This window comes from Artibeus jamaicensis, unplaced genomic scaffold, assembly GCF_021234435.1.
Source record: "Artibeus jamaicensis isolate MK-2021 breed Jamaican fruit bat unplaced genomic scaffold, CSHL_Jam_final contig_391, whole genome shotgun sequence".
Classification (NCBI taxonomy): Eukaryota; Metazoa; Chordata; class Mammalia; order Chiroptera; family Phyllostomidae; genus Artibeus; species Artibeus jamaicensis.
The window spans coordinates 9,841,601-9,862,779 of NW_026521814.1; the positions used below are offsets into that span (position 1 = coordinate 9,841,601).

At 35.7% G+C, this 21,179-nt stretch overlaps 1 protein-coding gene across 1 annotated transcript in view; it reads right to left on the reverse strand.

Annotated features, from left to right (window-relative positions):
* Positions 1 to 21,179, reverse strand: part of SLC25A12 (solute carrier family 25 member 12) — an 87,732-nt gene that overhangs the window by 26,413 nt on the left and 40,140 nt on the right. The window contains exons 6-9 of the mRNA XM_053665056.1: positions 13,956 to 14,102; positions 11,772 to 11,910; positions 10,998 to 11,091; positions 7,606 to 7,690 (exon numbers count right to left, since the gene is read on the reverse strand). Of these exons, the coding sequence (XP_053521031.1) occupies positions 7,606 to 7,690; positions 10,998 to 11,091; positions 11,772 to 11,910; positions 13,956 to 14,102 (465 nt within the window). The remainder of the gene's footprint in view (positions 1 to 7,605; positions 7,691 to 10,997; positions 11,092 to 11,771; positions 11,911 to 13,955; positions 14,103 to 21,179) is intronic.

The following is a 21,179-nucleotide window of genomic DNA, read 5'->3' on the forward strand; positions in this document are numbered from 1 at the left end:
TTATTTAAAAAGTAGAAAATTACATATAGTAGGACATAATCATGATCTTGTAGGAAACACATTTTTTCCTATCAAATAAGCCCAAGCAACTATATAGCCATCTATTATGTTTGATTTACATGCTGTAACAAAATGAGCAATTAATAACTTGAGGCTGATATTTTCATTTGGAATCTAATATGGGAAAGAGTAAAATATTTTAACAAAACCTTGAACATAGCCTAATTTTGATTTGTTCACAGAACAGCAAAAAAATGTGCCATCTAAAAAGATATTTATTTTGTCTTGTTTATTACTACAATAGTAATACAAAGTTTAAACTGTCTAGACATTTGCTATGAAAAAGTACATGACCAAGCACTCAAGACCTATGCCTAATGGAGCCTCAGGGGTCCAGTGTTTTTCAATCTTCTGTAAATAAATTCCCTTGTGAGACCATAAGGAGGATGCTGACAATCAGCAACTTCTCTCCACAATGAGACCACACTGTCAGTCAGTTCACTGAACACACACACGTAACAAGGCCGTACTACGGACAGGACAGGCAACTTGTCACGGGTCTCACTGTGGGCTGGGGAGTAAGAACAGCGAAGGCTGCCCCACTGCATTCTCCATCATCCTTTAAGTCAACAGTCTCCAGCATCTGTTTCTGATTGAACACTCTTGCCAGACAAAGATTTTAAGCACCTAACCCTAATATATTATTTCATTTATAAGCTATATGCATGTTCTACCATCCTAATTATATACATGTATATTTATAATTATTTGTTTATATATAATTACATATTTATTTATATTCATAAATTTAAGTAATATATTATAAAATTATACATATTTCAAACATACAAAATAGAAATGATAAAAGAATGAAGTTAAATTTTTTTTATTTTGTTTTTCATTTATTAACTTGAAAACCTTTCAGTATTACTTTAAAGTATTATATTAACTGAATATGTTTCAATTAGTTTTTAAAATGTAGACTAAATACAGTGAGGCTAACCAATGAATTATATTACTCTGTTTTAAAGACAAAATAATTAAAAACAAATGCAGTCAGTAACTTCAAGGTAAAGATGGCATTTAATATCACATATTTTGAAGAAATTCAATTTATAACATTTTGACTTAGATTTTAAAATACTTTAAAATCAATGTGGTTGTTATGCCTATTAAAACATACAGCATACATGTTTTTCATTTCTGAAAACATGTACATAAACTTTTTTCCAAAATCAGAATTTTTCAACCATAAAACTGGATGAAAATAAAACTCATTCTCATATATTATTATATTCAATCATGTCTCCTCTCAAAAGAATATGTTGAATTAAAAACTCATAGAATAAAAGAGCTATAATCTCAAATAAAATTCAAGTAACCACTAATTCCCTAAATCTTTTATTCACATAAAAGATTTCTCCTGTGTTCAACCACATGTTTTCTTTATACTATCTTCCTTTAAAGAAAGTTTATAATCCCTACAAAATCCTATGAAAACTAAAGGATTATACTGTGATTTAGCTAAGGATTAATCCTTAGCTAAAAACATCTCTAATCATAAATACCCAAAAGCTTTTTGAAAGAAATGTTGCCTCCACCCTTATTAAATAGCACTTATTTAAAAAAAAAACCTATATGGTTACTAAGAGATTTTTTTTAAGACTCAGCCAACACTATAACTTATGGTTCACTTGTATTCAGGTATGTAAATTAATGTAATTAATGCTATGGATTTCACATCATGAATATTCATAAGCAGTCTGCTACTGTAGCTGTCATCCCTACTAATGACTGTGTATGGAATTTTTGGCATTTAGGCTGAAAGAAAATACTCAGCCCTAAGAAGACTGCCTACAGTAAGCAAATGAGCCAAAGGAAAAAGCACTCTTTTCCTTACAGTTAAGACTATGATCATGAAGGTAATATTTAATAAGGTTGTTTTTCAAAGGAAAATAAGAGTAAAACATCTTTTTTTAAAAAAGAGTTGAGCCCCTTAAATGAATTTTAAACTGTCTCCTAAACATATGTATCTAATAGGTGATGACTTGAGATCTCATTGGAGAAGAAACCTCCTTTTGCTTTTGTTGTTAAATGTATCCCCATCCTATAAATAAGAACTGGATAAGACAAGATCATGTCAGTCAACAAGTCAAGCAACCTGCCCACACCAAGCTGCTCCACGCAGGGTGCCAGTCCAGGAAAGACAACTGCCTTTTCCAGACAGCACTCTATTCCTGCGCAGAAGAAGAAGGTAAAGCTGTGGTCTTCTATACTGAGCATAGGAAGGGGAAGAAAGGCCAGATTTTATACAAACTAAAATATATGATTGGAATGGCAAAATAAGGCTAGGCAAAATAAAACAAAAGTCTTTTGTCTCTAAATCATATCTATGAATTTAACATACCTGTTTTGAAGTCAATATTCTTAGCCTTTCAAAACAAGATTAAAACCTGAAGGCCAGTCTAGCAAATGGAGATAAATTTTATATGTGTGTATGTATGTATAATGTTAAACAATATATACTTTTCTCTCAAAGTCTTGAAATCTAATAATTTAAATGAAGTTCATGGCAAACAAATGACTAAAACTAATATATAAACCCAATTCCTTCTTTTTTGAGAGCAGACTTCCATTATGGTAAAATTATCACAGGTAACAAAGGTAAAAAGTTCCAAAAAAAAAACTAGTAAGTTGATTGCAATGCTTTCTCTTTACTCATAAATCCAAAGTTCAAAGAGGGTCCATGAAAATGCAAAACATAGAGCAGAGACAAGGCCTGTGTCTAAGGGGTGCCACACGTGACAGGGCGAGGTCATTCTAATAACGTTTTGGCTGGACCCAGCCCAGCTTATACTCCAGAAGTTCTTTGTGTGAGTAATCTGTAGCTTGGATTTATTCTTAAAAACTTTTTTTAAAGTATGTATATGTACCAAGTAAAAGTACCAAGCAGGTCCATCACAGATCATTTCCCCCATAGATCATTAACTGATACTATAGTAAAGAAAATGAAGCTTATTTACCCATCCTCACATAGGGCCAAAATTAATCTTTAACCTATTTTAACCTCCAAAGTGATTCATGCTCCAAAAATGTCACATCCCCTTCTCTCTGCAACCTACCTCCTTTTATTTAACTCACCATGTTCCCCAAATGAAAATTCTCATTTTTTCACTGGTCATTTGATACCACAACATATCTACCCATTCTACTGTTAATGGATATTGTAAAACTGTTTCCGATGTTTTGCTATTGTAAATAATACTGCTATACACATTCTTGCATGTGTCTTTTAATCAACACATGCACTCATTCCTGGCAGGGACTACACCCAGGAAAAGAACTGTCAGGCCACAGAGTATGTGTCTCTTCAACTGCAGCTGACAGTATCAAACCACTTCTCAAGTGGTGACGCCAGCAGTTTATCACCATTTCTCCATCCCCTGAACAATTAACATAAGAGTATAATTTTGGTCAATCTGGGTAGCATAAAATAGCATCTAATTGTAGTTTTAAAGTGTATTTTCTCTGTTTACTAGTGATACTAAACTTTTCTTCCTTTTCTTTCTGTTCTTACTTTCTTATTCTTTCTTTCCTTCCTTTTCTTTCTTTTCTTTTTCTTATACCATTTGAATATCCTCCATTTTCCCCTTTTGTGTAGCTTATCTTTTCATCCTTTTAGTGATATGTTTTAATGACCAAAAGTTCTTAAATTTAATGAAGTTCAACTTATTAGTCTTCATCTTTATGCCAAGTATTTTCTATCAAAACCCTCCTTTTTCTAGAATATGGATATAATTTCCTATTATCTTCTACAAGCTTTTATCTTCCACATTTAGAACATTTCAACTGGAAAAGATTTTTATGTATGATGTAAGATAGGGAATTTTTCCCCTATCAATTAATTTTTTAATGGCTTAAATTTTTATTTATTTATTTATCTTTAGAGGGGAAGGGAAGGAGAGAGGAGGACAAACATCAGTGTGTGGTTGCCTCTCATGTGTCCCCTGCTGGGAGCTGGCCTGTAACCCAGGCATGTGCCCTGACTGGGAATCAAACCTCGATCCTCTGGTTTGCAGGCCCATGCTCAATCCATTGAGCTATACCAGCCAGGGCCCCTATCAATTAATTTAAAAAAATATAGCATTAATTTCAGCCAGCACAAAAAAAATGTTTAAAGTAAAACAATCCAGACAATAAAGAAGAAAATATAAAGATACATTTTTTCCTCACTTTGCATCCTCTTCCACCTAAGGGAAAAAAGGAGGGTGGATGAGGAGTTGTGTCGTATATACACGTGAACCCGCCAGGCAGTGTGCTCAGACAGGCTTCCTACAGTCAACAACAGCAAGAACCACAATAACAGCAGTCAACGTCTATTGCTTGCTTAGTAGGTGTAACTGCATTATCTCATGTAATTTTCACAATAACCCTATCAGATGATAGTATTCTCTTCATTTAATAAAGGAGGGAATTGAGAAAGGATGTTAAATGATCAATGCTCAAATTCTTAACCTCCACCTCTCATAACTTCCCTATTTCTGAACTCACAGAGTCTCTGTGACACACACGTGTTTTAATAACAACTTTCACAGGGTGAGATGACAACAACACAGGCCAGCCCGCCCATTTTTACACCTAAGTGTCAAGTGGATGCCTATAGGAGAACATTCTGTACGTGAAATGTTCATAGTTTCTGAATTCCTAACTTGGTAATACAGAAAAAATTATAAAAGGATCAACAATGTCTTCTGGAATTGAAATGAAAATAGTTACAGTTAGCATTTCTGTAATTCTGTGGGGTCTACAGAATTTAAAAAACTAAGGCATTGAAATCGTAGTCTATATAAATCTAAAATGTGTTAACTGAAAAAAGTCTTTTCTGTACTGAAAATCAGTAAAAAGTTTATTACTTTGGTTGTTGTAAGAATTTAGGCATATGTTTATATTAGTCTACTTGGTCCAAACCTGTATTCCTTACAAAGTTTTTAATGCTACAAAGAAAAAAGAGGATACATTTAGAATTTTGAAAATAAAATTAAAATCTATGAATTCTCATTATTTTTGCAGAATGCAGGAGTTTGAAGGAATCTTGAAAATATTTGAAGGTACTCATTTTACTAAAGGAGAAACATGTACCAGATCCCAAGAATAGCACAGGCCAGATTTTACAATGTATGTAAGTAGGGATATTAATTTGAATCCCTCCTACACAGTCTTCAGAAATCTATGTCTATAAAATTCTAAAAATTATGACTTCTTATCTTTAAGAGGTGCTTTTCAATAATTTACAGGGGAAAATAGGTTTGAAATCTTTATTTTTATTTCTCTATTCTTCACCCTAAGCAATAAGACTACCCAGTCTAGCTGCTATGAGAACGGAAAAACCAACAATGCAGGCTCTGAGGTGCCTCCTTTGGGGACAAGGCAAGAACACCCAGGATCTCTCTGGCGACTCTGGAAATCCCAAAATCCCTGTGCCATCCTACTGGTTCAGGAAAAGGCAGGACAGGCACTGCAGCCCCACTCTGGATGCCCAGCAGAACCCAGGGAAAAGGAGGAAGTGGTAATGTTATCACTGCCCATTTGCTAAGTGTCTGACCAGAACTGTGAGGCCATCGTGTCAGCACGAAAGCATCAGCGCTGCCACTGAAGGCAGGCAAATCAACTTCGAGTCTGCCCACGAAAAGGCGTACACCAGTAGCAGAATTACCTCGCCTTCCTAAGGAATATGAGGGAGGTAGAATTGGGGCACTGAAGATTACAAAAACAGCTGTGTAATCTATGACTTGTAGGAAACTTGCTAGGGGCAAGAAAGTCAGGTAAAATGAAAAATACGAGCAGCAGAAAGGCTGAGGAAGGAGGAAATGAGTCGGCACTTCTCAGTTCATTACACTGCCTTTAACAAGCTAAGTGAAATATTCTACAATTGTAAATATAAGGACCCCCCCCCGGGAAAGCTATAGTTATAGACACGTGACACTGAAAAAGAGCTCCTTTTGAAATGCAATTTTTCAAACTTTAAGAGCAAATTTTTATGAATATACACTACAAAATATAAAATTAAATTCAATAAGAGCTCCTTAACTTAAATATTTCAATGTCTCACATTTTTAGTAATTTTATTAAATTTTATCATAAGTCAAAGAATTAGATCCATCTATTTTTAAAGGATCTAAGGATGTATACTAGAAATTAACTTTGACAGCAGCAGACAGGAATTTTTTTTACTAAAGAAGCTAAATTGCAATGGTTTGCAGATATATTTTAATCTGCAGGAAGCTCTATTACACACCAAGAAAACAAAGTATTAACATAAAATGTAGATATAAAAGCAATATTTTCCATTTTCAATTTCCTTAGCAGATTATAAAAGTTCTCATTTATTATGTAAAGTTAGATCTGGACATTCTAATTAATTTCAGACATAGAATCATCACTCCATGGAGTTCAAGGAGAAGTAAGATTTACTGATAATACCGACACTCCCCAAAGTGACCACACTTACACGCCTTGGTCTTTCACCAGCACACCTGGCTCTGCCACCAGAGTGGCAGCAATAAAGAACAGGCAGACTGGGTTCTCCTGTGGCACGCTCACTTAACGTTTTCGCTCTCATTCCTTGTCTTCTGTCTTCTTTGCTCCCTCCCCACATCTCCTAGCCTCACGGGGCACCACAGTCTCACAGAGTCATGGCGGACACATGACTCATGTCCCTTAGAGCAGGGAAGGACCAGGAGGAGAAGCTATAGTTGTCCTAACCCTCACGCCCACTACAATGGAGGCTTCCCCCGAGGGCTATTGAGGTAGTGGTTTTGGTTTAAAACAAGATTTTAAAAATATATATTCCATTTCACTCTTCAAGATAATATCATGGGCATTTATTTTCTTAAGATAGTATTTTTGAAATCAGAAATGGGGCTGTATTAACTATAGGACTCAGAAGCTATTGATTTTAATCATCCTTAACATGAATATCTAGTATTTTATCAAAAATATTACACTCAAGGTTTCCCTTCTAGTTCATTAATTAGACAGTTTTTCTGCGGTACTGTTAAGGTACAATCTCAGTGAAAAATGTTTTGTATTTTAAAAACCCCATAAATATCAGTTTAATGATACAAACTGAACTTAACACTAATCTTTATGTGATTAGACATCCCTGGCTTGGTAGCTCAGTTGCTTAGAGTGTCATCCCAATACACCAAGGCTGCCAGGTTCGATTCCTGGTCAGAAAAACATGCGTAGGTGGAACAAGAAAAATTGATGTGTCTCTCTCTCTTTCTCTAGTCAATAAATAAATGTGACTAGACAAATTAAAAGACTGCTAATTCCAGGGGGAAGGAAGGTAAGCCCATGTATGTTTGCACTCTTATTTTCCTTTTTATGTTAATAAACTGAAGATAAACCACAAATATAAAATCCAGTTACCCCATAAAAATACCCCGAGGGTGAGAGTGAACAGTTCTATAAAGGTAATCTTTAAACGAAATAAAGTCTCTTTCTGGAAAGTAGTTTTTAAATTTCATCATTCAGAAGCTCTAGTCTGTCGTGTACATACTATTTCAGGATTTTTGAAGGTGTTTCTATTTATCAGACTCCTACCTGTCTCTGAAGTTCTGCCAGGTTGTAAGGTAAGGCTCCCTCGGCCAACGGTGCTATTCTCTCAATATCTGCCAAAGTCAAGCGCCTTCAAGCAAAAATATGGAAAAGAAAGAACTGTTACACACCAACAAACTCCTCATACTAAGATGATCTCTCTTCAGGGGAAAAAAAAGGAGAATGAAAGAACTAGGGCTTAAAAAATAGTATTTCTCTATTCACACAGATCACAGTGAGAAAAAACAACTTCACAACATAACTGCTTGCCACAACATAACACAAAAGACTGCAGAGAAATAATGTGGAGTATACAAATTTAAAAAGACTCCACTAACAGATATTAGAAATAAAAAAATAATTTCTGCCATAAGCAAAGTATACATGTTGATACTTCATGCATACTAAATGTATTCTCTCAGTACACATGCTTAATGCATAGGTACAAAGTATCTTGAGGACAGACAAAAAAACTGATCATTACTGGATGCCTTTAAGTAAAGGCACAGAATAGAAAGGAGGCTTTTTATATGGCATGCTTTCATTTATTTATTTTTAATCATTTTTATTTTTCAATTACAGTTGACATACATTAGTTTTAGGTATACAGCCCAGTGATTAGACACCATATAACTTACTGTGTGATCATCCCAATAAATCTCATACCCATCTGATGCCATACATAGTTAATAGAATATTACTGACTATATTCCCTATGCTGTATTATAGTCATGGGGATCCATGACTATTCTATAACTACCAATTTGTATTTCTGACTCCCTTCACCTTTTTCACCCATCCCTGCAAACGCCCACCCATCTGGCAACCGTCAAAATGTTCTCTGTATCTATGAGTCTGATCTGTTCGGCTTGTTCATTTATTTTAACTTTTAGATTCAATTATTGATAGATATGTATTTATTGTTATTTTATTGTTCATATTTTAATCTTTTTTCTTCTTTTTCTTAAAAAAGAACCTTTAACGTTTCATTTAATACTGGTTTAGTGGTGATGAACTCCTTTAGTTTTTTTCTTGTCTGGGAAGCTCTTTATATGGCCTTCAATTCTAAATTATAGGTTTGCTATGTAATCTTGGTTATAGGTCCTTGCTTTTCAGCACTTGCACTATTTCTTGCCAATCCCTTTTAACCTGCAAAGTTTCTGTTGAGAAATCAGCTGATGGTCTGATAAGACCTCCCTTGTAGTCAACTGACCTCTTTTCTCTTGCTGCTTTTAAGATTCTCTCTTTGTTTTCAGCTTTTATCATTTTAATTATGATGTATCTTGTTGAGGGCCTCTTTGAATTCATCTTGTTTGGGACTCTGCACTTCCTGGACTTATATGTCTATTTTCTTCACCAGGTAAGGGAAGTTTTCTGTCATTATTTTTTCAAATAGGTTTTCAATTTCTTGCTCTCTCTCTTCTCCTTCTGGCACTCCCATAATGCAAATCTTGGTACACTTGAAGTTGTTCCAGAGGCTCCCATACACTATCTTTATATTTTGGGATTCTTTTTCTTTTTGCTCCTCTGATTGGGTGGTTTTTTTTTTTTTTGCTTCCTTATATTCCAAATCACTAAAAATTTGGTTCTCAGCTTCACTCACTGGACTGTTGATTCCCTGTAAATTATTCTCCTTTTCAGTTAGTGTATCCTTCGTTTCTGACTGGCTCTTTTTTATGGTTTCTATGTCCTTTTTCATGCTGTTGAAGTTCCTTGAGCATCCTTATATCTATAGTTTTGAACTCCATACCTGGTAGTTTGCTTGCCTCCATTTCATTTCGTTGTTTTCTGAAGATTTCTCCTGGTCTTTCATTTGAGCCCTGTTTCTTTATCTCCACATTTTGGCTACTTCCTCATGTTTGTTTCTATGTATTAGGGGCAGAGCTGCTACGTCTCCCAGACTTAATAGAGTGACCTTGGGTAGTAGGTTTCCTACAGGTTCCAGTGGAGTGACCTCCCAGTCACCCAAGCTGAGAGGTGCACCCAAGGTGCACTTCTGTGTGGACTGTGTGAATTGTTCTGTTGTGGTCGAGCCTTGATTGCTCTTGGCATCACTGGGAGGGATTCACCCCCAAGCCAATCAGCTGTGAGGACCGGCTACAACTGTAGCAGAGGAGCTTCTGCACAGGAGCTGACTCTATGGAGCAGGGCTTGCTTCAGTGGGGCTTTGGTGCTCACTGAATCCATCCCTTGAATGTGTCAGTTGTGGACGTGATACGGTTGTAATCCAGGTGGTCTGAAGCTGTCTACCAGGTGCACTGGTTCTGGGATATGGCATGTTCTTTTCAACTCTCTCAGTTTTGAACCATGCGAATGCATTACTGTTCACAAAAATTTACTTACAAAGAAGTACATTCTGTGAACAAGATAAAAGGTCACTTCGCATATCATTTTGAGAAGCACTTTTTAAAAGTATTTATTATTGTGTAGGAGGCTCAAAACCTTTGATAAAAATATGATTTCTAAATGAATGAGACATAGCTTGATATATTTGGTGTCATCTCTAGCTCACCAACTCATTACATAGCATGAAAGCAGTGAATTACCCAATACACTCAACTTCTATTAGTCCTTCGTTCTAGGGGTAAAACCCTTCCCCCTCCCCCAGATACTCTTACATTGAACTACCAGAGGCAACTAAAAAAATATCTGATCACTTAACAGATCATGAGTTTTCTCCCCTACAGGTTCTGCTGGGTACCCACAGATAAGAGTTTTTCTTTGGGATTTGCCTAAGACTGCAAATTAAATATTCTCTATGTGCCTTGCAGTTTTTTAGTCCACAAAATAGAGGCATAAAACACCTAAACTTGTCTGTGATGGTAAGTATGGTAATAATGTCACAGGCATATTTTTTAAAAATGATACTCTCCAACACAAAATGGTATACATTATTTAGCAATATAACCATTCACAATGAACCCGCAAGATCATATAATTCCTGAACATGTAACTCAGTTTATTTTACAAATTTAGGTAAATTTCCATAAACCTCTTTAAATTCCTAACACCTCCAGAGAGTGCAGATGAAACCCATTGTCCCATCTCTTACTTCTTCTCACTTCTGTCCCCTTCATCTCATTTTTCTTCCTTCCCCCATTTCTCCATCATGCCCCTCAACAGCCCCTTACTTCCTTCTGTTACCACTCCTTCTACCTCGGCCTCCCCTTTCCTTCCCCTCCTTTTCCCCTCCTGTTTTCTCTCTCCGTTTTCCTCCCTCTATCTCTCCCTACCTGTAGCCTGTCTTCCTCTGTCTCCTTCCTCCCATTTCTCATATCTGACTGTCTTTCTTTCTTGAAATTTATACACTGAATAAACTATTGTTACAGTAAACTGCTTCACATGTTAAAAGAACTGTCCCATTAATAAATATCCTGAAGAACTACGGGAATAGTTACCCTGTAGCATTATATAAGTCTGCAAGCTGGTATAAGATATCAATTTCCAGTGGAGTGACTTGTCCATAGCGTATTGCACTCTGGGAAAATTCCTCTGGAAGAAAAAAAATCTTTTAAAATCTTAAAAGATTCTTAATATACAACAAATTTCTACCTTAACTAACTGTAATCTCCAAGCCCAAGGCATTTTTGAATTATTTTTAAAATCTAAAACTGAATTTAAATACTCAAGTTCAACTATATAAATACAACTACAAAATTCTGAAAGCTAGCAAAAGAAAATGTTAAGATAATGAAACAGCAAAAACAGGTCAAGATAAATTAACTTCAAAAATACAACAATCTCTTTAGAATCCTCTTATCTTATTAATTCACTTTGGTCCTCAGAGTTACAAAATAAAAGAACTGGCTGCTTTCCAGTCACCTAAAACATCCTACTGCAATTCAGCAAAAGGAGTGGGCTTGCCCTTCTTTCTGTGGCAACTCCTTCCTGGTACAAACAAGCTGCTGCCACAGTGCCACTGACCTGTTTGACAGATTGGGCCAAGGTTCTTTTCAAAACTGTCAAAGCCACTTTTCCATTCCTGACCTCAGCATCCCATTAAATCCACCTGGATCTGTGCAGACCATTATGGTCCAAGTGAAGCATGTACACATGGCAACACACTTTCTAGATCTGACTTCAGAGTAGTAAACTTAGATCAAACTCATGCCCTAGATAAAGAAGAGTGAAAATGCTGAGATTCAAATCAATATGTATATTTTAAATCTTACCCTTTGTGACTTCAAAATCTCTCCTTGTGCCAGCTAGAGTGCTATATATCTTACGAACAAGCTCCATGTTATTCAGTAAGGAGTTAAATGCATTGAAGTAGGAGAAGCTAACCTGATGTGAGATACTTCCTCCAGCTGCCTAGGAAATTACAACACAAAAAGTTAAAAAACAAAACACATGTTTATGGACCCTGCACTTTTCTCAAAGATTATCCAAAGGAATCTTCATTATTAAAATGATTAACAACCAGTCCATAAACACAAGATAAGCATTGTACTAAAACACTCAGTGCCTTTCATGCCCTCAGGGAGGTCTATGTAATTTAGGTTTTAGGGAAGAAAGCAACATCTGGAAGTTAGACTTCATGGTTCATCTACCTATAAGGTCAGAAACAACAAATATAATTATCACAGATCAAAAACAATAGTTATTTAAACAGGATTTTCAAGACCCTCAACCATGGAACTCCTGCTAGTTCTGGATAATCCAAACATCAATACTATACATAAGGAGCATTTTTAAAATTTGCTTTTTTTAAAAAGACTTTTTCACAATATCAACTTTCCTATCTTTTTTAAAGGCCATTGTTATAATTAAGATATTTAACAGTCAGTGCTGAGTTCTGCATCTGTATTATGAAAGATGTAACAACTATCAAAAACTCCAAAAAATATAGAGCAAATCTAGCGAGGATTTATTCACCATAAATTATATTGTTAATGGAACAGCTCAAAAGAGTCTCTCATGCTGGGGAGGGATGGGGGCAATAAGGCCTTCATTACCTCTGCAAGGTGAGGAGGTAATTTCTCCTTCTGCCCACCACTTGGCCATAAAGTAAAAAGAGAGTATTTTTTATACTTTGCAAATGCCTAATTTCTAAATCTGGAGTCAAAGGAACCCATATGATTGAAAACATTCGCTACTAAAAACTCAAAGAAGTGCTTATGGAAATACGAGTGTGACAACCTTAATCGTGAAGGTCTGTAGCCACCCCCACCATCCCTCACACACATGCCTTAACCCAAATATAAATGATACTTGTATTAGCCTGAATTTGGATAGCAGTGACCCCAAAACAAATTACTTAATATATTTCTCCAGGGACTGAAGGGGTGTTTGGTAAACCAAGGCTATAATGGGACTATCTAACCCAAATTAAAAGATTAAAGGGGTTCCTTTGCTATAAGGCATTCAGTGAGTCCTTCACTCTAGGACTCTCTCTCCTTCTTCCCTCTTTCCCTCACTCTCTCCCTTTCTTTCCTTCCTTCCTTGCATTTTTTGATTAGGGTATGAGGTGAGGGTAAGGGAGTGGGAGATGGGTGTCAAGGAGGTGAAATGTGCAGGAGAAAGTGACATGCTCCATGTTCAAATTCACTGAAGAAAAAGAACAGAAGTTGATCTTTCTACCCCAGCCTACATCAGGGATAATGATCTTCAGCTGAAACAACAAAAGCACTCATTGGCTTCCCTCCATTAAAAACAAGCAGCAATCAAAAACTTACACAAAAGTACAAGGCATGAACAAGACAAGACAACTGGGAGGTGAGGAAAGTTTCACCACTCTTTGTGAGGAAGTGGATGACATCAGTGTGCTGTTGGTCCAGATGACTATTACTTAGTAGATATTAGCAGTTTACCAGAACAAAAAAAACTGTCTGATCCATGCAGTCAGAACACACAGGTAAAGGGGCAAATACCAAGAGAGGAGTAAGCCACAGAGGCTGATGCCCACATATTTCCTCCACACCATCTGCCATGGCCATGATAATTAGAGCAGAGGCCCATGGTGATCCCTCTAGCAAACAGCACCCTGCAGGCAACAAAGGAAGGAGCCATTCCTAAAGCATGGCTTTGGGAAGTCTGGTGGGATGGAAAGATGTACTGCCCACTGGAAAAAGTAATACACACCCTGGTCTACAAATTCCCCTGTGCCCTGCAGTTATACTCTGTAAGTGGAAATAAACCATTTGGAACACAGGAGTGCAAGATGGTGGCTTTGCCATGATCCAGGGAGCAACTATTCACCATCACCACTACCTCTCTCACCCACACCTGTTTCCCTTCTAAAAGCAAACATAAAGTTAGAATAGTTGAGAGTCAGGTGGGTTCAGGGAAGCAATCCAGGACCCGGTGGTTCTAAAGGTTTAAGGAAATAGAAAGTTGAAGAACTTGCTTTTACTTACTGAAACTAAGTTCTCCTCCACAAAGGGAGTGAGCATGTGAGACCGAATGGTAACCATGATGTCACTGAAATCCAGACCAGAAATCATGCCACTTTTGCTTTTATCTTTCAGTGCAAAGGCTTGTCTTGCATGTTCCAACTGTAGCTCCTAGAGGGAAAAGTAAAAAATAGGGCATTATTATTGGTTAAAGTATAATCCAAGTCTATGTTTTGGAAAGGGCAGACATCCTTTCACTACATGCACTTACTAAGGAAATGAACAGTGTACAGATCTAAATTTACAACACTTTTAATTTCTTTTAAAAAGCAAATTTTCATCCTGGCTGGTGGACTGAACGTCAACCTGCAAACCACAGGGTTGTTGGTTTGATTCCCAGTCGGGGCACATGCCTGGGTTGTGGGCCAGATTCCCAGGAGAGAGTGCACAAGAGGCAACCACACATTAATATTTCTCTCCCTCCTTTCCCCTCTGTCTAAAATAAATAAATGAATAAAATCTTTTAAAAAATAAAGAAAAAGCAATTTTTTTCTGAAAATGTACTATGTGTTACTTCTCAGGAAGATGAATGAATCGCAGCATGACAATGAGGAAAATGAAAGAGAAAAAAATCTTCATTTATTTGAAAAGTTTCCACCCTAAAAACAAGTTGAACATGTTTCCAGCGCTTTATTTCAGCCTTTACAGTAAGTACTAATTATTCTCTCTCCTGCTTTAAGGCATTCTTATCATCCAAGAATAACTTTCTGAATTAAAAGTTTAGATTCATCTTAAATTTTTCAATTTTTAAATGTTGCAATTAAAGCCAGCCCCCTGCCATTCTCAAGAAATCAGAAACCATTTTTCAAACAATTTAAAAATGAATTTATGAGAAACTCTGGTAAGTACAACACCCAGTAAAGTTGACCACTGAACAACGTGGATTTGAATGGCACGGGTCCACTTATACAGAAATTTTTACAATAAATGCACTGTCAGCACTCTTTGTACCACTGGGTTTTTGCATCCGTGAATGCAATCAATCACAGACCTGTGGATGGGAATCCATGGGTGTGGAGGGCCGACTGCATGCATTATTCTCTGCCATTTTATACAAGGGTCTTGAGCATTCTCAGAGTTTTCTATCCTCAGGGACTCTGGAACCAATCCTCCTTAGATACCAAGGGAAGACTAAAGCTTCTGGAAAGTCAGAAGCTATATGTGGATTTTCATCTGCGTGGGGACTGGCACTCTTACATTGTTCAAGGGCAATTGTAGTGCTAATGTGAAAGTTATGAACAACAAACTGCATGGCTTATGTTCAGCTATCACTCTACCTGGCTTTGGGCAGTTGCTCAGAAACTGTAAAACAATCCAGAGAATCTCTGAACTTTTGATCTACTGCACAGCCAAATTTTGTAATAAATGATGTCCATAAAAACAGTAAAATGTGCTAGTAATACCCTAAGTACATACAAAAGTCAAAATCTCAACACTTCTGCCCTAAGGGCCTGCTACATAATCCAAATAAATCTGTTATCACAACATAATAATGATACTGTTTAATCCCATTTTCATACAATTTGTAACTATGGAAATAATATTCATATTTAAATATTAAAATATTTTAGTTAAAATTAAATATTATAATTTTTATTATCATTAATTTATGAAAGCCTATAAATAAATGTTGCTTTACCCTTTTCTGATATTTAAGATAAATTTTGGTTGAGGTCTCTCTATTTTACTAATTTATTTAATTATATCTTTATGTAATTATATGATAGCTCAATAATTCAAAGATATTAATATTACCTTAGCAGATGTTTGTCTTATAATAATTTATTAAGTTATGCATTTGTTTTAGATATCTTTCTTTATGTATATGATATTTAACAATAAAAGAAGCTTTAAAAATAGTTTCTCTTAGGTTAACAGGCTAGTGACAAGTATATAAAACCTAGTAAACCTCTCAATACTGTTAGCTTTAAAAAGTTAAATGATAACATTGAGAAAAACATCAAAGTATTTAACATCCATCATCAAACCTACATATTTGGAGTTTCTTGAGAATAGCAACAGAAGTTAAGAAACTACAGTTCAACATATGAAAGAGTAAGAATACAAGATAAACAATCAGCATGATCTAACAAAGTGTCTCTTCTACTTTTTTTGAAATTTCAACTTCATTAAGGTACAAGTAACAAATAAACTTAAAATTATTTAAAGTGTTCAATGTGACAGTTTCATATATGTACACAATGTGAAAGGATTCCCACCAAGTTAATTAACACATTCATCAACTCTATACTACCTTTTTTTTATAAGGATACAAGTTCTACTCTCAGCAAAATTCATTTATAGAATATAGCATATTAGCATTAGCAACCACTGTCATCACGTTATACACTAGCTCCTCAGACCTATTCATATCTTATTCCTGAAAGTTTGCACCTTTTTTCAGCCTCTCCCTATTCCCCAACCACATCCCTGGCAACCACTTTTCTACTGTTTCTGTGTTCAACTTTGTTTTAGATTCTACATATAAGCGATTCAGTATTTTTCTTTGTCTGTCTAGCTTATTTCACTTAGCATAAGGCCCTCAGAGTTCATCCATGTTGTTGCAAATAGCAGAATTTTCTTCTATTTCTAGGAGTAATATTCCTGTGCATTGGTGTGTGTGTGTGTAAATTTTCCTTATCTATCTATCACTCAATGCACACTCAAGTGTCAGCACCTTGGGTATTGTTATAATAATGCAATAAACTTTGGAGTACAAGTATTTCTTTGAGACAGGAATTTATTTCCTTTGGGTATTTACATAGAAGTGGAATTGCTAGATCATATGGTGGTTCTATTTTTATTTTCTTCAAGAATCTCCATACTGTTTTCCATAGCACCTCTACCAGTTTACATTCCCACCAACAGTGTACAAGTATCCCCTTTTCTCCACATCCTCCCAACACTTGTTCTGCTTTGAGTAGCCATCTTAGTGAGTGTGAGATGGTATGTTCATGTGGTTTTAACTTGCATTTTTCTGATAATTAATGATATTAAGCAACTTATTATGTACCTGTTGGCCATTTGTATGTCTTGGGAAAAATGTTGATTTAGGTCTCTTGCCAATTTCTTAACTGGGTTATTTATGAGTTTTTTGTTTGAGTTCCTTGTATATTTTGGATATTAACCCCCTACTGGATATGTGTATGTCTTAGCATATCAGAAATATCTAGTGCCAACCATGGGCATGATTAAGACTTCTTAATGGCCCTGAGTGCTGTGGCTAAGTGGATTGAGGGCTGGCTGCAAACCAAAGTGTCACCGGTTCAATTCCTGGTCAGGGCACATGCCTGGGTTGCAGTAGGTGGCACAGGAGAGGCAACCACACACTGATGTTTCTCTCCCTTTCTTTTTCCTTCCCTTTCCCTCTCTCTAAAAATAAATAAATAAAATCTTTATTTAAAAAAGACTTATTAATGACACTCAGTACTAAAGAGAATATGGGCCTTTATATTATTTTAAAAACAAAGCAGAATCTTTATTATGATAGATTTTCCATTTTTTACTAGGTCAACAGTTGAATTTTATGTATCTTTTAAAGATACAGTTTTGAAGTATCACAGATAAAACTATAGAGTATATGCAATTGATCCAGTAGTGGGGCAAAGCGTGAAGTACAGATAAAACAAGATGGGTCAACAGTTAATAAATGTTGTAGCTGGTTGATGGGTACATGAAGTTGATGATCCTATTCTATTTTTAAATATATTGAAATCTTTCAAAATAAAAAGTTTTAAAAATTAAAATTAAGAACTTTCAAATGACAAGCAACAAAGAAAGAAGAAGCCCTATGTATATAGCTCTCAGTTTATGTATTGGGTTGCCCAAAAAGTCTATTATGTTTTTTTCCATACAATGGCTCTAGTAGTGCTTAGTTGTCTTTAACTTCATTTGAAACAATTTTGTTAGATTGTATTGTGACAGCTGTCATACCAACGTGCATTAAAAAAAGTCAAAATTGGTGATTTTTGTGCAGCCATTTTAATAGAAAATGAAAGAAGATAAGCAACATTTTCAGTATATTATGGATAATTATCTTTGGAAAGGTAAAAATGCAAATGAAACACAAAAGAAGATTTGTGTAGTGAATGGAAAAATTTCTTGGTACTACTGACATTTTGGCCAAATAATTCTTTTCTGTGGGGCTGTCTTATGCATTGAAAGATGTTTAACAACACCTTCCAATGGCCTCTACCCATTAGAAGCCAATTGAGGGTGATAGCTGACATACTCAAAATATCCAAATCAATATAGTTACTACTGAAAATGAAAAATGTGTCTTTTATTTTACAGAAAAAACATAACAGACTTTTTGGCCAACCCAATAGTATAATGAAGACATCAGGGTAAAACAGATATCAGAAAATATCTTCAGTATATGCAAGGGAACCAATAATGAGAACAAGCCATCTTTGGAGAAATCTTCAAATATACTAGTTTCATCTCTCAAATGTATAATATTTTCAACTTTCCAAGTTTGAGCATTTTACAAGGTCAGTCAGGTAGGCACTGACAGTGAAATTATTAGAACAAGCACTGGGTTCTTCCAATATGCACACTTAAAAAAAGATCGTAGTTTTCAAACTGTGATTATCTTAATGAAGAAAAGCAATACCCTGGGTTTATAAAAGATAAAATAAGGATCCAAAAAGGTCCTTTATCTAAAAAGATAGATACTCCATTAAATAAATGATAAAATAAGTCTACTTCTGGATTGAAAGGGTAAATAGGGGCACTGAGGGAAATGATAAAGAAAGGAAATTGTGCTAAAGCTAAAGGTCTTGTGCACTTGAAATTACATTTCATAGAGCCAGGAGATGGAGGAAACAGCAGCTTCAAAAATAGTATGGCTTTGGATCAGCCTGAACTAGCACATTTAACTCTGTTGTCTTCCAAAACTCCACTCCTCACAAAATCACAGTAAAGGAACAAAAAATAAACAAAACAAAATCTCAAGAATGAAGAGAATGGAAAAGGAAAAAACAGAAACTACATTTTTAAGATCAGAGAACAGAAGGGTAAGTGACATCCGACTTAGCAGAACCAAGAAAACTGAAGCAGAGAAAGGCAAAAAGCAATCCAATGTACATGAGAGACCCCCGAAAGATTCAGATATTCACTGCACTAGTACCCCTGAATGTGACAATGAAGGTGGAACTGAAAACAGGAGGCTTAGATGGAAGTCTGTTTAAAAAGCAGTTAATTACCTGACTTACTGCACCATAGCTAGACCTCTGCCCTTTTCCAGCCTTAGCAAAAGACTAGAGGTTCACTGCCTGGAAAGTCTAACAGAGGATCTTTAGAATAGTGAAGACCAGGCACAACGGAAAAGAGTAAGTAAGTGAAAAGCCCATCTGCATACTGAATGCTGTCTTACTCAGCAACCAGAATGCCAAAATCCAGACCAACTAATCCAGATGGGAGGCCAGATGATTATTCTCTGGTTCCCCAATTCAAAGCAAAGACCTGAACATACAGACATTAGAGGGTCCCCACTGAAACAGCCCAGCTAGAGAACTTTACAGTTTACTGTACAGTAAGGTTCAGAATTAGTAAGTCCTACCATGAACCAAAAGCTTCCTTCTAGTAAGCCTCAATCTTAAATACGAGATGAGGATCAAGGACCATCAGAAATATGAGAACAGCCACTAACACGAAAAACAGAAACTCAGACAAAGAGGAAGAAATATGAAGAAAACACACTTGCAGGGAGAAAAAAAATTTAAAAAACAAAACCAAAAAACCCTGTCTACAATATCTTTGGAGAAGTGAAAAAATAGTACATCCACATAAGAAGAATAGGATGCTATTTTTAAAAACAAAATGCAAATATTCGATAAACCAAAGACTTTCTGAAAATCAGAAATATGAGACTGATGCTTTAATCTGAGCCTGAAAAAAAATAAAATCAGAAATATAATAAAATTAAAAACTGAATAGAAGGTTCAGAAGGAAAATATGAAAGAAAACTAAAGGACCATACATTTAATGTTTACTGTTTTAGAAAGGAAGTAGATAAGAAGGGAAGAAGTAAATAAGAAAAGTAAGAAAAGTATTTTCAATAATTGACAGTTACATGTTTTCAAATTAAAAGGGCCCACTGAATGTTCAGCAAAATGAACAGACTCACATCAAGGAATATCATTGTGAAATTTCAAAATACTAAAGAAAACATGTGAAAACCTCCAGAAGTCCAGCCTGGCCGGTAGCCCAGTTGCCCAGAGCACCATCCCCAGCATCTCTCTGTGTCTCTCCCTCCCTCTGTTTCTTGCCCCTGGCTTCTTTCCTCACTCTCTAAAATCAATAAATAATATATCCTTAGGGGAAGATTGAAAAAAAAGTACTGTCCAGAGTGGAAAAAGAAGTTTCAAAACAGAATCGAGAATAAGAATGCCACTGAACTTCTCAGTGGCAAAACTGGAAGTCAGAAAACAAGAAATGTTTTCAAAATTAAGAGAGAAATAAATTTCTATTTGAGCTCTAAACCCAACCAAAATACATGTAATAATAGAGCAAAGGTTTTTGTATGAAAAACCTTACCAAAAAAATTACTTACTTTCTTCAGGAAGCCCCTACAGGAAATATTCCCCCCAAAAGCAGAAATAAATCATAACACAAGAGATGGAATCCAGCAAATGGAGATTCAACATAACAGAAAGGCAAATGGATTCCCCAGTGTGAGGATGAAGGGAGAGCACAGACTGACAGCTCTGCATGAAGAACAAAGCCCAGCCTCTACCCACGGAGCAAAAAAGTTATCATAGACCAAGCAACTGCATTCCTAGGGATGTACTCAAAAGACCTGAAAATAGATATTCAAACAAAAACTTTTATACCAACATTCATAGCAGCACTATTCACAATAGCCAAAAGGTGAGAAAGAATCAGTGTTCCTCAACTAATGAACAGATAGAACAAAACATAGTGTATTTACCCAATGGAATAGTATTCGGCCATAGAAAGAAATGAAGTACTAGTAATATATGCTACAACATGGATAATCCTGGGAAAATATTATGTAAATGAAAAAAAGCCCGACATGAAAAGTTGTATTGTATAATTAACTCTATTTATATTTGACCCTTGAACAAGGTGGGGGTGAGGGGCATATAATTATCCACCTATAACTTTCAGTCCCCCAAAACTTGCCTCCTAATAGCCTACTGTTGACAAGAAGCCTTACCAATA